This window comes from Rutilus rutilus (genome assembly GCF_951802725.1).
Source record: "Rutilus rutilus genome assembly, chromosome: 7".
NCBI classification, from domain to species: Eukaryota; Metazoa; Chordata; class Actinopteri; order Cypriniformes; family Leuciscidae; genus Rutilus; species Rutilus rutilus.
Window position 1 is genome coordinate 22,570,178 of NC_140221.1, and position 21,380 is coordinate 22,591,557.

The 21,380-nt window shown below is 38.7% G+C and overlaps 2 protein-coding genes across 2 annotated transcripts; one reads left to right on the forward strand and one right to left on the reverse strand.

Annotated features, from left to right (window-relative positions):
- Positions 1–3,651: 3,651 nt before the first annotated feature.
- On the forward strand, positions 3,652–8,169 carry akr1a1a (aldo-keto reductase family 1, member A1a (aldehyde reductase)). Its single transcript, XM_084414665.1, has 9 exons — positions 3,652–3,727; positions 4,015–4,117; positions 4,293–4,412; positions 4,530–4,681; positions 5,239–5,434; positions 5,690–5,889; positions 6,041–6,113; positions 7,773–7,859; positions 7,951–8,169. Exons 2-9 carry the CDS (start codon positions 4,037–4,039, stop codon positions 8,005–8,007), a joined length of 966 nt encoding a protein of 321 aa, XP_084270791.1. The 5' UTR covers positions 3,652–3,727; positions 4,015–4,036; the 3' UTR covers positions 8,008–8,169.
- Positions 8,170–8,268: 99 nt separating this feature from the next.
- On the reverse strand, positions 8,269–19,521 carry vcp (valosin containing protein). The gene is made up of 17 exons (XM_084414664.1): positions 19,310–19,521; positions 17,371–17,482; positions 17,120–17,292; positions 16,792–16,934; positions 14,773–14,903; positions 14,552–14,683; positions 14,360–14,462; positions 14,100–14,233; positions 11,962–12,097; positions 11,708–11,820; positions 10,828–10,992; positions 10,600–10,722; positions 10,283–10,495; positions 9,781–10,089; positions 9,550–9,705; positions 9,222–9,376; positions 8,269–8,865 (listed from the first exon to the last, which is right to left on the reverse strand). The coding sequence occupies exons 1-17, from the start codon at positions 19,324–19,326 to the stop codon at positions 8,760–8,762; spliced, it is 2,421 nt and encodes an 806-aa protein (XP_084270790.1). The 5' UTR covers positions 19,327–19,521; the 3' UTR covers positions 8,269–8,759.
- Positions 19,522–21,380: the final 1,859 nt, after the last annotated feature.

A 21,380-nucleotide genomic window follows, 5' to 3' on the forward strand; every position in this document is an offset into this window, starting at 1 on the left:
CTTTGTCACACAAAAAGTTAATAAACTAAAGGTGTTAACTCAATTATTTCTTCATAAAGTTGAAGTATGAATCAAACTCCCGTTGATGTGTACTGCTGATAAAGTACAAAATCTCTCTGTGATCATTAAGCGTAACTACACATTTGATGGTGCATGTCTCGATGGGTCTGATTATCTGTGTCACAGACATGAGCTCTTTTTAGGCTTTTTTCTCATTTGGTTTTCCTTGGGGATTTAAAAAAAAGTATTTGTTAAAGAGTGACCAAACCAAACATTATTGCCCCTTTTTTTCAGTAAAATATTGTTTTTATCTTGCATTTGATGACTTCTTTGGTAGAGTGTACTGGACTCACTCACTCACTTTGATGTGTTTTTAATAATCACAGCATTATGAAATTTGATTTGAAGCAACAGTATTTTGTTTGAACAATATTTTTAAAAAAATCACATTTCTCAGAAGCGGAAGTCGTCATAGTTGGGTAAACTTCTATAGTGGTAAATTAGAGACGACACTGAATATATATTTTTTTGTGTTCCCATTTGCTCAAATAGCAAAAGAAAAACTCTGTAATAGTGTTTTCACAACTTTCCCAAAAAATGGAGAGATTGATAACGGATGTTACCTTAATTGTCACTCAGCAGCGTTAACTATCTTTTGTGTAATTTGATGCAAAGGTAATATATATATATATTTTTTTTAAGTATAGTGTTATAAATGTACATACAAAAAAACCCAAAAATAATAATTATATATATATATATATATATATATAGAAAACTTAGCAGGATTTACGATGCTGATGACCATTAAAACGCATCATCACAGTCTGAAAAGGGCCCATTGGTCAAAAAGACAAAGCTACTAGACTGATTCTCTGATTGATCGGATGATTTTTTTATTTTTTTTGCTGAATCATGGGTAATGTAGTTTTTCCAACAGGAATTCCACTATTAAGCATGATTATTTAAAAAAATAAGTGGAAATAATGTGCACTGATGGCTTCAACAAAAGCATTTGTCATCATTAACAACCTCTTAGCTCACAGTAGGTATGTCTTCAACAGTTTATAAGTTATTATTAAAAATGTGTTCCCATATGGAGAAACTTAGATTTTTACTTCTGTTGCACTCTATTCCTTCAAATTTCCTAGTCCAGTGACATCACAAGACTTTGTGACATTGTAGACATCTCTGATCAAAAATATAAGAGGACGAAAAAAAAAAAAAAAAACTGTAAATGTTTGAGTATTGTTACGTACCTTAAGTAAAACGGCTGTTCTCCTTTAAGTTTCAGTCATCCATCTGTTAGTCACTGAGAGGAGAAACAGCATCACCACGTATGATATCACTGGTGCATTTTGATTTCCACTGGCACCTGAACGAAAGTTCCCTTGATTATTCATCGTTTCAAAGTTTTATCTGGATTGTTTGACATTGTTGAAAATACTACTGAGTTTTCTGAGTTGAGATGGAGAGCATGTCTGTAACCACCATAGACAGTTAGGGGGACACATAGCCCCCAATTTTCAGATTAGTCTCAAATATTTGGAAATAGAAATCAGGCCCCTTGAAGTGCATAAGAATCTGTTTTCTTGTTTTCTTTTCAACTTTTTGAAACACCCATGAGGCATTTCCTCAACTTAACTGAATAATTCATTGTTTGCACTCCCAGAAACGTTCCCTCACTAATACTGTGGCCTGATGTCACCCAGGAGATTTATGGCTCTCACTGATTAATACCATAATACATATTCATAAAAAAGAATCAAGCAAAATTCTGAGGCATTCTGGTGGTATTTTGTCAGTGGGTCAAAAGCACATCTTATAAATATTTTAAACACTTAGGTGCAGAGTCAGTTTCAAGTTTGAATCGTCTAAGGGTATAATATAACATTGGCATGGACTAGGCCTAGATGTCATTGGCACGGACAAAATGCTCTGATTTCTGCCAAACTACTGCAGCTTTGCATCTCATACATGGGAAGCACATCACATCACAGAACAACACTGAGGCAAAAGCAACTAAATAGAAAAACAAAACAATTAAGGGGTTGTTTACTCAGGACACCATTTTGCATTGCAAAGTCCCACATCCCACAATGCTTTTCCATTGTATTTCTATGTGAACATGCGCTAGATGGACATATTTGACCGTTGTGCTCACATCTTGTGTCTCTTTCAGCATCTTGCACAGGACACACTGATTTAAAAACACTTTAACTCATGTTAAAATAAGTTCAAAAATAGAGTAAAAACTGTAATATTGTGAAATATTAAACAAACGAGCCCCTGTACCTTGCTTTTGTCATGCCCCTTCACCCCGACTCACATTTTTAATCTCCACCAACATTAAAAATAAAGTTGCCAACATTTTAGACCAATTTCACAAAGTTTTCATGGCCCCCAGAATATTTTGTTGTATGAATATCTGAACATGATATATCAAAAGAAAGAACAGAGCCTCTGCTTTAAAAAAAAAGAAGAAAAAAAAGTTTTATTCTAGCTTATGCCTTCTTTTATTATCAACACTTGGATATGGTAAGCAACATTTTGAGCAAAAAGCTGAGAAAATCGCGTTTTTGTCAAACTACATCCGGATCGGATTCAGAATGATCAAAACAGATGGAGGGGATCGAGTCCATTAGCAATCCCAAAGCTTCACAGTCCTAGAGCTCGTCCTGGGTCGATGTTTCATTCAGTAACATTAGGCAGTTTTGATTTATATGCTGTTTAATTTTGATGATCGCGTTATTTATGCATCTACTTACAGATATCGCTTGTTTCTGCATGTTCTTCATATGTATTTTGATCAGGAGATTCAGTACTCTTTCACAAGATGGGTAATAGCGCCCCCTAGCGTATAACAGTGACGGAAAATTCCGTCAATGGCGGGAAAAGAGTTAAAAGATAAACATGTTCCGTGTGAATGGCTCCTAAGAATGTTTGGGCAAAATTTCATTTTATTTAACTTTAATCAAAGCTTTCACATCATAATTTTATCAGTAGCCTAACAATATATTTTTTTTCTCTCTAATTAAAATTCACCTCCCATTGCCACATAGCCTACCCAATGAGGAACAACAAAAACTACCCACATTCATATGTATTACAACCGTTCAGAGAGTAGGCTACCCTCACTTTAAAATGAGCCATTGGTGCTATAAGACTGCAGTGAGTCCACAGTCAAGAATGTTCTTCAGGGGTTTGCAGGGTTTTCCCTCTCTGTAAGGTGACTAAGACATTTCTTCTGCCTGACCACATAAGGGAAGTGGAGTGGGCCTTGAGTCGAGCGCGCTGCCAGGTCACAACACTTGGAGTAGTCATGAGGCAGACAGTAATAATTCGTTGGCTCTATATTTGTCCAGCAGGAGGGCCGTGACAGCTGAGAGCGCTAAACCTGAGCATGCCAGAATGTGACTGACTCTAAACTGTTTTGATATAGGGCTCCATTGTGAAAACATCCAGAATATAAACATATGCCTTTTCCTGACTCTCGATTCCCCCCAAAGCCACACTGACAAGCAATGACATCAAAGCTGTTTAGCAAGATTAAATGAAAAAAAGATTGTCTGCATGAATGTAGGTCTGAATGTTCATCAGATAGCTGTAGCTGTGTGCATGGCTTTCGGTTATTGTTCAAGCCTTTTAGGAAATGAGTAAACAAAGACTTTGACCTTAGGGTATATAACTCTGTAACTGGGTCAGTCTAAGTCTGCATACTGGAAAGGTAAGATATGAACTAAATCTTTCATTGTTATGTCAAATGTTTAAACTCGCTACAAAAAGTAACATTTTTATTGTATAAATAGTTCATTTGTGTTGCACTGTGTGCAGTTAGTTTTGTGTTCAGATACTGCTTATCTTAACAAATTAAATGACAATATAGAACCATTAATACTATGTATTTATCAGAATAACTATGTTTTTTGTTTAGTTAGTCTAGTTTTTATAATTAACAAAAATGATATTCAGGTAATTAGTTTGGCTACTCTGAAAATGTCTCCTTTTTGTTAGGAAAACGTGCTCTAATTAAAGCATGACAGAAACACACACTCTCTCCACGGGTCAGCAGATGCCATCGGTGGGCCTAGGAACATGGAAAAGTGCCCCAGGACAGGTGTGTAAACCCTTTCCCACCCCATCATGTGTCAGACAAACCAGACATTAGCTGAAAAACATGTCAAAAATTATTATTATTATTATTATTGCTGCTTCTTATTTCCCCATGTTTGTTAGCTTCTGTATTATGAATTGATTGTGTCAGAACTGGATTGGATTGTGCCGTACTGTAGGTGAAGCAGGCTGTTCTAGCAGCGTTAGACTGTGGCTACAGGCACATTGACTGCGCAGCGGCTTACGGCAATGAGCGAGAGGTCGGAGAGGCCCTGACTGAACTACTTGGACCAGGAAAAGTACCTGCAGATAAAACTATATACACAATAGCTATAAGTCAATATGAATCTATCATCAATACAGCTCACCATCACGTCCCACACATTGTACACATGTACTATTTATGACTACCATAGTCCCTGAGACGAGAAGACATTTTTGTGACCTCCAAGTTGTGGAACACCAAGCACCATCCAGATGATGTCGAGGAGGCCTGCAAAAGGTCTTTGTCAGATCTGAGGCTCTGTTATCTGGACCTGTATCTCATGCACTGGCCAATGGCCTTTGAGTAAGTCATTGTGTTTCTATACCATACCTAGCTCTTGAATAGCAGAGCAATTTCACCAACATACACTACCATTCAAATTTTTTTGAAATAGGTCTCTTATGATGCATTTACTTGATCAAAAATACAGTAAAACAGTAATATTGTGAAATATTATTACAATTAAAAATAACTATATTTGATTTTATTAGGCTATTGTAAAATGTAATGTATTCCTGTGATGGAAAAGATGAATTTTCAGCATCATTACTCCAGTCTTCAGTGTCACATGATCCTTCAGAAATCATTCTAATAAGCTGATTTGGTGCTTATTATTATCATTGTTAAAAATAGTAGTGCTGCTTAATATTTTTGGTGGAAACTGCGATACTTTTTCAGGATTCTATTGAAATAGAAATATTTTGTATCATTGTAAATTCAATTCAATTCACATATATTTGTATAGCGCTTTTCACAATACATATCACTTCAAACCATTGAATTGTATTGAATTATATATATTGTCACTTTTGTTTTGTCACTACAAAATATTATAGATAGTGTGTTTTAAATACTTCCAGGAGAGGAGATGAGCTGATGCCGAAGAATCCTGATGGCACTATTCGGTATGACGACACTCACTACAGAGACACATGGGCAGCCATGGAGAAGCTGGTGGACCAAGGGCTGGTAAAAGCCATTGGCTTGTCAAACTTCAATGCCAGACAGATTGATGACATTCTCAATGTTGCCAAACACAAGCCAGTGGTCAACCAGGTATGACAACTGCACACCATAAGACTGGATTGTCTTTTCATTCATTTGCCATTGACAACTGATAGGCATTCGAAAGGCATTATTATTACACATCTTTATCTATGTGGTAATACTTATCCTTTGACATGTAAACTAAAACCATTATAACTATTCTATTTTTTTGTTTTTATAAATAATAAATACATATTTTGAATATTTATCATTTAAAATGTTATAAAATAGCTTTTTTCTGTATTCTGTATACAATATTTTCAGGTGGAGTGCCATCCATACCTGGTTCAGACTAAGCTGGTATCTCACTGTTGGAGTCGAGGGCTGACAGTAACAGCATACAGTCCTCTGGGTTCTCCTGATCGTCCATGGGTTACACCTGGACAAGCCCGTCTGCTGGATGATCCAAGAGTGGTCGGTATGGCCAAGCACTATAACAAGAGCCCTGCTCAGGTCATCAACAGGTGAGGACGGTAAACAGATCCAAGAATAGGTTCACATTTACTGCTGAGAAGGGATTCCTCCAGAACTCTTACCAAGTTTTATATTAGTATTATTAGTGTATTTTTGGGTACATATCTATTATGCACTTCTGGATTTGTTTTTGTCTCATAGATGGCACATACAGAGGGGTGTCGTTTGCATCCCCAAAAGTGTCACTCCATCCAGGATCAAACAGAACATTGAGGTAGGTTAAAAAGACTTAAAACTTTTTTCAATTTTAAAATACTTTTTCCTGCCCCATTTGAACATGCAGAAAAAATAAGAGGTAGATTTTCCTGAAAAGCTGTGGCTCTTTTCACATTTCCGGGTTTCTCAGTAGGGGAAGTTGTCATTGTTGGGTAAACTTCTGTAGTGGTGAATGAGAGAATATTAAATATTATATTAAAAACATTAAATATATATATTTTTTTCCATTTGCTCAAACAGTAAAATAAAAACTCCCCAACAGTGTTTTCACAATTGTCAAAAAAAAGGGGGGAAAATATTGATAACGGCAGTCAGAAGAGAGAAAGATGTAAATTCAACCGTTACTCCCACAGCCACGCTGTATTAGAAACACCCTCACCGCAGCGTTAAGAAGTTTTTTGTAATTTGATGCAAAGGTAATATTATACTAAGTATAGTGTTATAAATGAACATAAAAAAAAAAGAAAGAAAAGAAAATATTAACAGTCCATGAAAAGGATTGCTTTCTTTGTTGGGGCATCCACATCAACCAATCACAGCAACACTGACTCAACCAATGGTGGGAGTTTGGGGCGGGGCTATGATTTTGTCCACCCAATGGATGATGGGGGGAGTGTTCAGGAAACCTGTTTGAAAAGAATTATTAATTATTTTTGTGCATCCATTTGGACTAGCCTGGCTAACGTCAGACCTTGTCTCATTGAGACGTGGTCTGGGAACCACGTTCATTTTCTCGTATTTGAGGCGTGGTTTACGAATGCCCAGAGCCGTTTATTGGGCGCTACGAATGTCTATCAAATGCGCCAATCGTTTCAATTATACCAGATGACGTATGTAGAGGGACAGAAATTCGACGAGGAAGAAGACGAAATAAACTTGCGTTCTAAACTACTTAGAACACTATCTAAGGCTGCATCGAAAGGTAACTTCGCGTCTGATGCCATGTTGAATCCATAGATATAAACAAACTGCTTCGGTGTGTCGCATAGACGTCGTCATCGTCTTGCTGCTCCCTCCCCGTTCTGTGATTGGTTCCCTTTTTGAGGGGAAAATCTGGTCCATGGTGTCCAGGCTGTCTAGCAGCGTGAATAAAATCGCACGCAAGGCAGCATGGGGAAACCCAGGCAACATTTGGACATGCTTGTGACAGAAATTCAACACTTAAGCTTTAAAACGTTAATATTCATCCTCCGTGACATTCTCTACGTATTAGCACATGCAGATTCACCTAAGCTCTCGGATCTCAACTTCAATGCATAGGTTATTTAACGACTGAGTCTACACACTTAACCAAATTACTAATATAATGCCTGGAGAGTTTAAGATAGGTCAGTCATCATCATTCTTGTTCAGAATGTCAACAGAAGAGAGGGCATACAGAGACACCTGGAGGACAAGAGCTGTAACGAGGAGAGAGTTAATGGGATAAGAGTTCACCCTGAAATGCTATGTTGTTTCAAAGAAATTAAGCTCAATATTCAGTGAATATCTTTGTCCACTGTTTCTCTCAAATTGTGCTCTCAGTTGAGATTGGTTAAGAGACATAAAACCTGTCAAACCTGGTGTGGCACATTTTATGAACATGTTTAAATGAATGAGATTTGAGAGCTGCAGTGAAGATTATGGGAATGTAACCATTGTTCACTTTTGCACACAGGTGTTTGATTTTAAATTATCGGATGAAGACATGAGGCTCATCGAATCCTTCAACAAGAACGAAAGGCTTATTGTTCCAACTATAATGGTAACTACGAATACTTAATAAAATTTAAAAAAAAAAAACATTACTGCATTGAAATGTCTATTGTGGCTGAAAAAATGTTGTTGCTCCACAGAAAGATGGACAAAAGGTTTGGAGAGATGCAGGACACCCACATTTTCCCTTCATATGAATAAAACAGTGGAAAAATAAAATTGTAAACCTATAAGATCTAAAGGTGACATGTTTAATATCAAAGTTAATTTAATTAAAAATCTGCATTTAAATCATTGTTTCTTTTGAATTTATGTAGACCCCACCCAAGGTGTAATACACATGGCATTTTATATGAAACCAAGTATTTAGCATATACAACCAGTGCAAGTACAGTGGTCATTGTCTGTACACGTGCACAGATCCCAGACTTCTACAAATTAAACACCACAAAATCAGGTCCATTTCGTGAATTTTATTTAACATTTTTCAAACTTGTAATACATTATATGCTACATTCATAAAAAAATGAAGTCATTAGCAATTATTTTTTTCTTTTTGTTGTTTTTTATCATCCTTCCAACAGCCTAGCATTAAACCCCACCACTAAAGCCGTTCATATAGCTTGTGAAGTTAATGAAATCCCTATCGTGTATGGTTTTTACTGAAATTCACCCCCACCCACAGAATGTTAAGATCAAAGGTCTCAGAAATCATCCTTTCACAAACCAGAGCAAAACACAAGCAGCTACATGCTTTTCTCTATCAACAGAGGGGGGTGGACAGAAGGGGAACGAGGCGAATAAAAAACAAGGGGAATGGACTTGAAAGGAGAAGCGGAAAATAAGAAACAAAGCACAGTCCTAAAAACTTGGAATTTTTATTTTTCGTCTTTTGTACACGGAGGCCTGTACGAAGAGTGGCCTGTGAGGGTCAGCCACGTGGTCACATTTATCCATAAAGATCATCATCGTTGTCCTCATTGAAGACTGTGCCTCCGCCAGCACCAGAGGAGCCCTGACTTGGTCCACTTCCTCCTTGGTTACTGGATGGGAATCTTAAAAAAAAAAAAAAAAAAAAAGATAATTAAAAACACTTGAAATCGTAATGAAAGAAAACCAAATGACAGCATCCTGACAATGTTAAACAGTTGATGGACCCCATTGACTTCCATAGAAAAATAAATAAAAAAAATACTATGGAAGTCATTGTAGTGGAAGTAGAAGTCAGCGGAGCCCCATCAACTGTTTGATTACCCATTCTTCAAAAAATCTTTTGTGTTGAGCAGAAGAACGAAATTCTTACAAGTTTGGAACAACTTGAGGGTGTGTAAATGCCAATTCTCATTTTTGGGCAAACAACCACTTAAATATCACAAAAGCTGCCACTAAACACTATGATTTAAGAACCCACCTGAAACTGCCAAAGCCTCTGCTTTGCTGCAGGGTCTGTGCGAACATCTCATATTTGCGGATGTCGTTATCACTGACGGAGCGGCGGGCAAAGCGCATGGCCTCCTCGAAATGGTCCTTCCTAATCTCAGGCACAGGGTCATCCTCCTCAACTTCCTGAATATACAAGATCAAACCAACCAACATGTTAGAAAATCGAAACGCCCATACCAATTTAAATGCAGGAACATTAAATCAAAACACGACATCCATTTGAATTTGCCAACTAGGATTACTAGTAGTACTTGAATGGTTCGAGAAACACTACATTAGACGAACTGAAATCTCACCATTGCAGAAGGGTTGGTCTGCCTCTCGCGTTCCCGTCTGATCTCGTTCTCAATGGACTCACGGATGGCCAGTTTACAGGCCCTCTGACAGATCTCAGTCAAATCAGCACCTGAAAAGCCATTGGTCATCTTGGCCAAGAAGTCCAGGTCCACGTCCTACGGAAGGACAACATTTTAATACCAATTGATAAAATAAAAACCCAAAGAAAAGATAAACCATCCAACCCCCACCTTTGAGATTGGAGACTTCCTGAGATTCGCTTTGAGGATGGAAATGCGAGACTTCTCATCAGGCAGTGGGATGTAGATAAGTTGGTCCAGTCGGCCAGGTCTGAGGATGGCAGGGTCAATGATGTCTGGTCTGTTGGTGGCCCCAATGATGAAGACGTTCTTCTTGCTGGACATACCATCCATTTCTGTGAGGATCTGGTTAATGACTCTGTCAGCTGCTCCACCACCATCACCAACGTTTCCACCACGAGCTTTAGCAATGGAGTCCAATTCATCAAAGAAAAGCACACAAGGAGCAGCTTGACGAGCCTGGAGGACAAAGAGAGACCCCAAACCATTTTAAAATGCATCCTTAATTTACACGCCATAGTTGCTGAAAACCCCCCCCCCCCAAAAAACCCATAAGAACTGAACAGCATAATTTTCTTTACATTCAACATTCAAAATCAAATAAACAGGATTGAGTTAGAAACCGCTTAGTCGAAATTACAAGATCACATACCTTGTCAAAGATTTCACGGACATTAGCCTCCGATTCTCCAAACCACATAGTGAGCAGTTCTGGGCCCTTGATTGAGATGAAGTTGGCCTGGCACTCATTGGCAATAGCCTTGGCCAGTAGGGTTTTACCACAACCTGGTGGTCCATAAAACAGCACACCCTTGGATGGGGTCATGCCAAACTTAAGGAATTTGTCTGGATGTTCCACTGGGTACTAAAAAGGATAGAAAATTTAGTAAGCGTTTCAAAATTCAGCCGTGTGAACATTTTGTATTCATTTAGTAGTCAACAAAATCTGAATAAGACTGTGCTCAGTACCTGCACCAGCTCCTGCAGCTCTCTCTTGACATCATCAAGGCCACCAATATCCTCCCAGGTGATGTTGGGCACCTCCACTACGGTCTCTCTCAGGGCAGAGGGGTTGCTCTGGCTAAGAGCCCACTGTTAGGTAAAAGAGCAAAGCAATAATGTATTTTGTTTCTGAATGCAATTCTCACACTTAATTGGTTTGAATGTAGTAAGAGTTACTTAGATAAAGATTCTTACCCTGAAGTCATCCATTGTAACAGCCAATGAGTTCATAACCTCTGCGTCAATGGTCTCATCCTCCAGATCGATGAGGTCCATTTTCTTACGGATGGCTTGCAGAGCAGCCTCTGAGCAAAGGGCGGCCAGATCAGCACCCACATGGCCATGGGTTTCATTTGCCACCTGAAGACAAATGGAGGATGGTTTAAAAAAAGAAAAAAAAAAGTGTGAAAATGCATCTATGGACTCATATTTGAAAGGGGCACTAGCCACAATGACCTAAACAAAACATTAAAAAGCCATAGTTTTCATTTAGTGTGCAATGGGACTCGAATCCCTGAGAGAGCGATGTGTGTTGTATCGGTGAGTATTACACATCAAATATCTTACAAGTGGACACGAGAAAGTGAAAAATGGTGGACAGAGACATCTACAGATATATGACCTGCACCATCATGTATAATTCAACTTTTCCTCATGGTCTAGAGTAAAAAAAAAGCACATCTACTAGTATTATGATTCGACATTGCTATGTATTGCGATTTGTTTGCTTTTTCTTTTTTACTCTAGACCATGAGGAAAAGTCGAATTATATATATATATATATATAGGCACCAAAGTATCGTGGGTGTATCGTCCCAGCCGTATTGATCAGTAATGTCTCTATTCCACAGACGAAGGGGAGGAAAAACAACAAAACTGAGCTATGAAAGAGACACAGACATTCTGAAAATGCCTTCTTTTTGGGAGGGCTGCATTTAAAATCCACTTGGCTCAAAATTCTGAGGGGGCAGACTTAATGCGCATGATGCTTATGCCATTGCCTGATTAAGGAGACCCAGTTTAAACAAAAATGAATCACTGAGCACTGAATGTTCTAACATTCTCTGAAACACACCTGCTCCAGATCAACATCATCAGCAAGCTTCATGTTCTTGGTGTGAATCTGAAGTATCTCAAGTCTTCCAGTAGCGTCTGGAATGCCGATGTCCACCTCTCTGTCAAAGCGACCTGAAATCAAGAGTCAGGACATCAGCACAAGATGTTCCTATCTAAGGTGCAGTGCATGTAGCCAAAAGAGCCTGAATATCAACTGGAAACATCTTTACAAAGCAACACTTGAGCAAAGAGACATCTACAAAGTGATCTCACCAAATCGCCTGAGAGCTGGGTCAATGCTGTTGGGTCTGTTAGTGGCTGCCATGACTATGACATGAGCCCTTTGCTTCAGTCCATCCATCAAAGTGAGCAGCTGAGACACAATGCGCCTCTCCACCTCACCATGAGTCTGGAAAAACACAATAGTAACACGAAAAAACATTTATAGTAAATGCTAATAGGTATAAGTAGTAAAACAAGAGGAAATAAAGCTTTTACAGCACTACGGCTGTCAAATTCAAATATTTGTCGAATTTAAAATAAAAATCCACATTCGAATGCAAAAATTGAGCGTTAAAATTTTCCTTGTTGCCTCTGTTTTTGTTAACTTATTGAGTTTCTCAAATCTTGTTTGCTTCACAACGGTAACGAAGCAGTTCTCACAGAATGCATTTTCTGCTCTTCCATTGTTTACTATGTAAAACATGCACTAGACCGTTGCACTCATGTCTTGCACAAGAGAGCTGCATGTTTAGAAAGCTGTGTAAAGCTAAAAGAATTTCAACTTCTAAAAAAATAAATTTCCATTCCACTGCATCTCATGTTTTTAAATGCAAAAACGTACTGTGTGATCAACTCCTTGGCTCTTAGCATTAAACTATGCATAAATACATGCCATTTTGTTCATAATTGTTTATGCAATTTACAAAATTATATTTGATTTAAAAAAAAGTTAGTTTATGCACTTTAAGATTTATAAACATTATGCACTTTATTCCCCATAGTCATTTCATCACTTAAAAAAAAAAAAAAAAACCCCACTATTTAAAGGGTCATGAAACCACAAAACAAATTTTGAGATGAGAACATATGTAAAGGCTGCACTGTCACTTAAAACACTAAAAGCACAAAATTATCAACAAGTGGAAATTGCTTTTCAACCCGGAAGAACGAAATTGCTCAGAAAAGGGCAAAAATAACCAAAGTCGAAGCAACGTCACGAAATCTGAGTTAGAAGCGTGCTTTCAGAGTGTGTGACTGGCTGCCGAGGCTGGAGATCACAATTCTAGGTCAGCAGTTCCTGAGTGCTTCTCTGGATTTATTCATGAGAATGAACTTAACCCAATCACTGTGCTGCATTACACATGGGATCAATTAAATTGAGAGTGGTTTCTGCCCGGAACGCTGCGATGAGTTTAACAACGCTCGCAACACGGATCATATACGGACCGGAGCAAGCGAGTTTCAAGTTATGGACACATTTCATATACTCTAGTGCTATAAACATGGACCAGCACCGTGTATGTGCACATCTTCTTCAAATGAAATATGTGCTAATAATGTCTATCGAAAAAGAGTAGGGGTGTAACCCTGGCATCATGGCCAAATTTGCCCATAGGCCTGTCTATCATGGCCTCCTAATCAGCCCCATATACTGATTGGCTTCACCATTCTCTCCTCTCCACCAATAAGCTGGTGTGTGTTGGGCGTTCTGGCGCAATATGGCTGCCGTCGCATCATCCACATGGATGCTGCACATCAGTGGTTGTTGAGGAGATTCCCCCCCTTTAATGTGTGTAAATCACTTTAAGTACCCAGAAAAGCGCTATATAAATCTAACAAATTATTATAATAAATTATTAAGGACACCTTTTTAACACGACACTGTTCATGACACTTTATGGTGCATTCATATTTTGCTCATTGTGCCCTCTTGTGGCCTCAGAAGACAAGCCAAAAGCTTCTTTTTTTTTTCCCTAACTGAAATTATACCTTTCAAGTTCAAATATTACTAATATTTAAGTATATTTAAGTATAATTCAAATTTAGTTTAAGCCATTTTGACTATAAAGCATTCAAAAATGCAAGACAGGATTTGGGGAGAGAAATGTCCTGTAGAATACCAAGACAACATTTCATTGTAATATTTTCTTATTTTTTAATGTAACATTTTTATTTACGTTTTATTTTAATTGTCTTGTCTTTCACATTGCAAGAGCAGAAAGATAAAAAAGGCAAGAATTTGTATCCATGATTAGACTGAAAGCTATTAGAAGTTGTTGTGTTACAGCTTAAAATATTTTACTGATGGATAAAATAATTTACAACCCAATCAGTCAAAGTAATGATTATTCGTGCAAAGCAACTGATGTGATTGCTTTTGTAATGGAGATTATTACGCTCAGTCTTACCTTCTCTCTTTTGGGAGCAATGGCATCAAGTTCATCAATAAAGATGATGGCTGGTGCATTCTTCTCTGCTTCCTCAAAAGCTTTGCGCAAATTGCTCTCAGATTCACCAGCCAGTTTACTCATGATCTCAGGGCCTGGGACAATTAAAAGAATTTACTTCAATTTTCCTCAGGGTCATAACCTTGCACTGACATACAAGCATAAAACAAAACATCAAAAGCCATTTAAAATTCATTTAAATGGTGTTCTTGCATCCCCACCATTGATGAGGAAGAAGAATGCTCCAGTTTCGTTTGCCACAGCACGAGCTATGAGTGTTTTTCCAGTTCCAGGGGGTCCATAGAGCAGAATGCCACGGGGAGGCTGAAAATAAAAAAAGAAAAGATGATTTGTACCTCGGACTACAAACTCACAACACTTTAATGCGTTTAAATCTCAGTGCAGACAATTACCTTCACTCCAATAGCCTTGAAGAGAGCTGGGTGTCTAAGAGGCAGCTCTACCATTTCTTTGATTTGGGCGAGCTGTTTCCTGACCCCTCCAATGTCATCGTAACCCACCTCATTCAGAGACTCTTCCTCATCCTGCAAACAGGAGTGCAGATGCATTCATACACACTGTTCCTCCACAAAACCCATTTTAAACCATGACAAATCTTGAAACATCTACTCGCCTCTCTCTTGATAGGTTCCCCCTCACAGTGGATCACTGTGTCTGGGGCCACAATACAGTACGGGCTGGGGTCAGTCTCCACCACTTTGAACTCCACAGCACGCATGCCTCCTCTGACCAGAAAAATATCACCTATGGAAATCAAGCCAAACCAATGTTATCATCAATCACTAAAATTTAAAAAAAAAAAAAAGATTCACACACCAATTACACAACCTTTAGTGACTGAATTTCATGCTGCTTTAGACAAATCACAAACTCTTTCTAGGTCCTTAACCCTTTCGCACTTACGATCACACCGGTGTGATCAGTCTAGGCTGGTCCCTGGAGCGTACGATAGCACTGGTATAATTAGAACGGTCAGTGCATCACGTGATCAACTGCTAAAATCAAATGTGCTTTCGCCCGTTGCCTGGCGCTGAGCCAGAGATAGGCGCGCTCAGAGCTGTCACATCTCATAACTTTTCAGTCACCTTGAAAAACTCACGCTGGGGGAGTCAGCCAGAATATTTTAAACTTATGTGTGAAAGGGTTAAAGGGTTAGTTCACCCAAAATTCTGTCATTAATTGCCTTCATGTTGTTCCAAACCTGTAAGACTTTAGTTCAACTTCGGAACACAAATGAAGATCTTTTTTATTAAATCTGAGAGATTTCAGTCTCTCCACTGACAGCTACGCAACTACCACTTTGACGCTTCAAAAAGTTCATAAAGAGATCGTAAAACTAATCCACATGAATTGAGCGGTTTAGTCCAATTTTTTTTGCAGACTCGATCGCTTTATGATGAAAAGATTTAATTTAAGACTTTATTCACATGAACATCTATCAACGCACACATCAGTTATGATAAACGGAAGCTCAAGAACGCAAGAAGTTACGCAGCATGTTTGTGCTTCCTCGAAAAACCAATGAGGTTCATTCTAGCGTTACGCAGCACGTTTGAGCTTCAGCAAGAACCAGTGATGTTTGTTTTCGCGCTTCAAGCAGGTTCTGTTGAGCTTCTGTCAATGTGCACTGATCAATGTTTATATGTTAATAAAAGCCTAAATTAAATCTTAATCATATAAAGTGATTAAGTCTCTTCAGAACATTTGGACTAAACCAGTCAATTGTGCTTATAAATACTACTTTATACGGAGGCAAGAGGAAAATAAAGGAATAGAGGAAAATAAAATGTTATCAACTTTCTGAAGACAGTCAGCTGCTTTCAGGCATACATTCATATAAACCCCTCTGTCTTTAGCGTGTCCCGTCTCTGGCCTGTGTTAACATCCGGTTTATAGATGTCACAATATTTCCACACAAATTACACTTTGGGAAATGATTGCAATGCAATAGAGATCGGCCAAAATAAAATTGAAAAACTATTTATGGCTGGTCGACCGGAGAATAGCCCCTTTCGCACAGCCAGTAGCAACTCTGAAATGACGCAAGCCATACTTGTTGTTGTGACTTTTGACGGCGCTGAGAACGCCAGGGCCTGCAGCACTCCCATTCTTTGTTTTCATTAGTTTACGATTTGTTTAACAGTCCTGTCTAATACATTATTAGATAGAACTGTTATACAAAGAAAGTAGACCGTATATGAAAAAGTATTAGTGTTTGCCATGTGGTTGATTCCTAGAACTAAAAATCGCTCCTGGTTCCTGCGGTGCGAACACGCCAAAAAGCGGGTACCACCAGTAGTTCTAGGAACTATGAAATGGTTCCTCCGGTGCGAATGCCCCTAATCTCTAGTAATCGCTATTGTAACCACATGTAATATGTAACAATGTGTATGTATGATAATATGCAATATGACACTAAAATAAAGTTTCAGTTTAAAAAAAAAAAAGACTCATGCTCACCAAGGCTGAGTCCCTATTAATTTCTTTCTAAATAAATCAAAATTACTGATCCCAAACTTTTGGATGGCAGCTAACATACATTTAACAAAGAGCTACATCTCACAATAGTCCAAAAGTGAACAGAGTAAAAACTCTTATTACTATTATAATGAACACTGGAGGAAATAGTTACCTTTACGGATTGGCCGATAAGCCTCCAGGAAGTAAGGCTTGAGATAGACCTCAAACAGATTGCCTGTGATGCCTTCTACCGTGTCATCGATTGGCAGAACGTGAATGCGCTTTCCATACTTCACATCTGGACATGGCTGAATACTGAAAAGCAGAAAGGAAAAAAAAGAAAAAAAGAATGATCCATCCTGCATTTAATAGTAACATTTTCGAATAACTAGTATTTGAGTCCTGTCAATCAGAATAACCCCCTAAAACTGTTGTAACAACATTATCAAGATCATTCAGCTAGCATATGCAGAGAAAGTTTAAACAGAAAACAGTCTAACCTGATAACGTCACCAAGGCGCACCCTGAGGTTGTTGCGGACCACCCTGTTCATGCGAACCTTTTCGTCAGAGCAGGTGTCATCGGACAGGACGATGCAAACAGTCTCCCTCCGTTTCTTGCCCTTCAACAGCACTGTGTCCCCCCTAAAGAGCTGGAGCTCATCCATCTTTGCCTGAAAAGTAGAGAAAATGTGATAGGCACATGCAAATGGACATTTTTTATACATTTATAATCTGACTTAAGATTTTACCTGAGAGAGAGACACAACACTGTTGTCTTCATTGATGGATTCATCAACAATCAACCTATTTGGCCTGTTCTTCTGCTTCAGAATGGCAGTGGAAAGATCATCATTTTTGGATCTGTGTGGAAGAGGAACATTTTAAAGCAGTGATTCTCAACCCTTTTTTCCCCTCAGAGGCCCCACAATATTCGAAGGCCCCCCATATTGCTGTAATTATGACAATACTGCTCATTTTCTAACACTGGGAGTGTTGATATTAAATTTAGCATGATAAAATTTGCAATTCAGGATTATGATGCGTGTTCTTAAAACAGTATTGAAAAACCTGTTCAGCATTTCAATTAAGATCATTTTTTATACGTAAAATTAAATAGTTAGAATTCATCCTGTGGCACCCTTGGTTTTCTGAGGCTCTTCCGTGGAACAGAAAAGATGATGCTCAGCAGAATGACAGACTCTCTCACAATTTGCTTTCACTGCATTCTTTTTTTCTTTAACCATAATGGTAACCAAGGCTGTTATTGAGCAAAAACTTTTTGGAACAAAATGGGTGCGAGTAAAGACTACTCATTTTCGGGTGAGCTGTCCCTTTAACAATCCTTGGCACTTCACAGGTGGTTATCAGAGACAGAGAGTTGCTATTTTCTTTCTTTCAGTATCACTTGAGGCGGAAGTGAAAGATAATTACATTTCATATTACGTAGCCCATTCAAGTAGAAAGAATTTACATGACATATGAACCTGTCTGTTCCGAGAGAATAACACGATGGAGTCTATGGACAAGTGCACGTCTGCTCACATGTAACTTACGTTTGTCAAGCTCAAGTTACTCTAGAGCTTTCCACAAAACACTGGACTGAAAGCCGTAATGATCCGCTAGATTTAGGCCGGGATGCGGTCGTAAGCAAGGCCTTAGCGTAGCTGATCCCGCAGAATACAACAATTTAAGCTGTACACGGTTTCATTTTTTTTTTTTTTTTAGGAAAATAAACTAAATCAAAACGGTCATCAGACACATCAATAGGCAGAGGCCAACAGCGCGTGTGTAAATAAGCTAACAATGTACATCCTCGAAGCTAACAGACAGCAAACGTTATATCTTTACATACTACTGACCTATACAATTAACTTCCTCACACAGGTGTTAGTTTTAGTCGTGTACACAACCTAGCCGTATAATGTCCAGGTTAGATGGAAGTATGATTTGTATTCCTCTCAGAGTGTGTGATGACGATGAGCGAGCTAGCAGCAGTTAGCCAGCTCCAGTTGCCAATGACACAGCAAATGCTCCTGTGTGACATGTGAAGCCCAAACCGCTGAAACAGTAGTATTAAAGTGCTTATAAAAGCTCTGGGGTCTGATACATTTATCATTTAACGTTTTAAATGACACACATTGTCAGCGGTTTTTGATTTGATGGCTGAAATATCTAACGTTAGATCACGGGATTTGTCATCATCATCACCTGCTGCTGCTAACGTTATATGTACAAAATCGGTTAGCTCGTTTTGAAGCTTATTCGCGGTTAATGCTAAACAGAATTAATATTTTTTTTATTCTATGGAGCGATATGCGGGTCGTTTAACAGTGTTGTACGTGTTTTTGTTCCGAGCAGTCGCCGGTGATGCCGGTGGGCCGAAAGCCTCGATCATGGGAGATGACTCAGTCCGGTTAGCTTACATGCTAAACACAGCTGATCATAGTCTCCTTAAAACTCCCGCAGAAGTTTTATTGAGTAAAGAGAACGTAAATACCTAAGGATTAAAGAGTTTATATCAATTGACATGTAAACTCGGATGAGAAATCTGTAGCGTGTAAACTCGCTCTTTTCTTTGATCACCATTCATGATGCGTTCGTCGTTTAGCTTAACGGCTAACTGACACTCAAAAGAAAACAAAACACCTATCAACAGACTAAATAACTCATCAATAAAATTGTACTTACTCTCCACCCGAAGCCATATTGCTTCTCCCGCAAAAAGATACAAATAGTTGATGGAAATGAGTAGCTCTCTAAAGTGACCGATTCCAACCTTCACACTAGCTTTTTACCTCTGCACTGGATTAGCCTGCTAACATCAACTCTGCGGAGAAAAAGTTTCCTCGCCCATTTTGAACGTTAAGCCAATCAGAGAACACGTCGCGATTTCTTGCGGTGACCGATTGGACCGACTGTGGAAGCGCTTAAACATAATTGGTATCTTTCACGGTTCATTGCGATTGGTTTATTTTCTGCTGCGTTGTGAATTGTCTCTTTTGGATTGGCTCGGGAGAGTCTGATTAAGCGGTTACTCTGCTGAGCCGAAGTGTCAAAATGCCAACAACTCTATTGCCAAATAGGCAATGTTGCCCAACAGGTTAGGTAATCTCAAAATGACACAAAACGCCAAATATAGGGTAAGTGTACCTATTAAGCCCACCAAAATCAAGATTTATCTCTCATTTGAAAATGTATTAATTAGTTGATGTACATTTTAGAGTATAAAATTAAGATAATTTAGGAATTCAGGAAGTCAGAAGTCTGGCATGGGCTTAATTGGTACTTTGGCACCATTTAAGCCTGCATGTGTTCCAAATAAGCCTGCATCATTATTGATTCACAAAATATAAAAATTAATTGATTTTAAAGAAGTAACACATCAATATATGTATTCAGTGACAGGGAAGTATTAAAAAAAATCCTTTTGCTAATGTTTGATTAGAGCCCTGGGTGGGATGGGTAGGTGTTAGTGGCCGGTGGTCTGGAGCCTTAAGTCGGCTTGGCTGGAATTGTAGCTGGAGTCAAGCTGGAAGTTTGACCGGGTGTATCTCGGGAGCCAAGCCGAGTTGGGGCTCCATACTTGGGGCTTAGGGGGGCCTCCTAGTGGGCCCCCCACACCGGGAGTCTGGAGCCTTAAGTCGGCTTGGCTCCCGAGTTATGCCCGATCAAAGTTCCACAGGAAGTGACCATATCTTTGGAAGAAAGCCGAGTTAGGGCTCATTACTCCCGGCATAGGGGGCCCACTGGGTGACCCCTCCATGCCTGAAGTCCGGAGCCCCAACTCGGCTTGGGTCCTGAGTTTTGCCCGGCGGTATCTCGGAGCCGGACGGTCCCAGGGGCTCAGGACTGTGGGGAATGTAGGGTCCCTCTGGGACCTCTCCATGCCCGAAATCTCAAGCCTTAACTCATCTTAACTCAGCTCCCAAATTATGCCCGGTTACACATAAAGGACTTTAGGACAAAACGGGCTCTATCTCATTTGAATGAATGTGTGTAATTTGTAGGCCTATCTAAATATAGTTGTAAATTAAGGTAGTAAGTAAGGTAAGGTTAAAAGGTTAGTAAGGTAAAAGCACACAAAGAAAATGTTATCATTAAACACTTTCAGAAAATGTATCAAAGTTTACAATTAGAGGGATTCCTCACATAAGGTGGGCTTAAATGGTTCCACAGTTGAGTAATGGTGAAAAAATACAATGTTTTCCTTTAAAAATGTAAGATATGTTTACAAATACATGCATGGAGCTTAAATATACTGTGGACTAAGTATCATAGTAATTTTCATTGTGCCCACATTGAGAAATGTTAAGTTTTTTTCATTCAAGTTTAGCTTGTGTTGGCTATAGTTTGCATGCGTTTTGTGGCACTGTACCATTTAAGCCCATCTTAAAAAAAAGTTAATTTATGAAAATAATCTTCTCTACAAAACAATTTATGATGTATTTATTTGTAAATGAATTTAAAATGAATCACAAAACATTTATTGTTTGCAGTTCACATGCTTAATTCTTTGGCAGTCTCATCTTTCATCTTTCAAAACTCATCTTTCCATTTGAAGGAAAATTATATAAAAATGATAAAGTACAATTTGTTCATACACCAAAAACAATACATTTATCTCTTATTTTACATAATATCAATATAGTTACCAAAAGAAATGGTTGAAAATTGCAGAAATGTGTTGATTTCTGAAGGGTCCCGAAACACCAAAGTTTTGGGGTGACTTTGTGTGAGGTCCCATGAGACAGCATGCACA

Bases quoted from the DNA above. Each gene is read 5' to 3' on its own strand.
- akr1a1a (XM_084414665.1), top strand. From the start codon at position 4,037: ATGACAGAAACACACACTCTCTCCACGGGTCAGCAGATGCCATCGGTG. The intron at 4,118-4,292 runs GTGTGTAAACCC...GCCGTACTGTAG, and splicing joins GGAAAAGTGCCCCAGGACAG to GTGAAGCAGGCTGTTCTAGC. The intron at 5,435-5,689 runs GTATGACAACTG...CAATATTTTCAG, and splicing joins ACAAGCCAGTGGTCAACCAG to GTGGAGTGCCATCCATACCT.
- vcp (XM_084414664.1), bottom strand. The intron at 17,293-17,370 runs GTAAAATCTTAA...TCTACTTTTCAG, and splicing joins GTGTTGTGTCTCTCTCTCAG to GCAAAGATGGATGAGCTCCA. The intron at 14,234-14,359 runs GTGGGGATGCAA...TAATTGTCCCAG, and splicing joins ATTCTTCTTCCTCATCAATG to GCCCTGAGATCATGAGTAAA.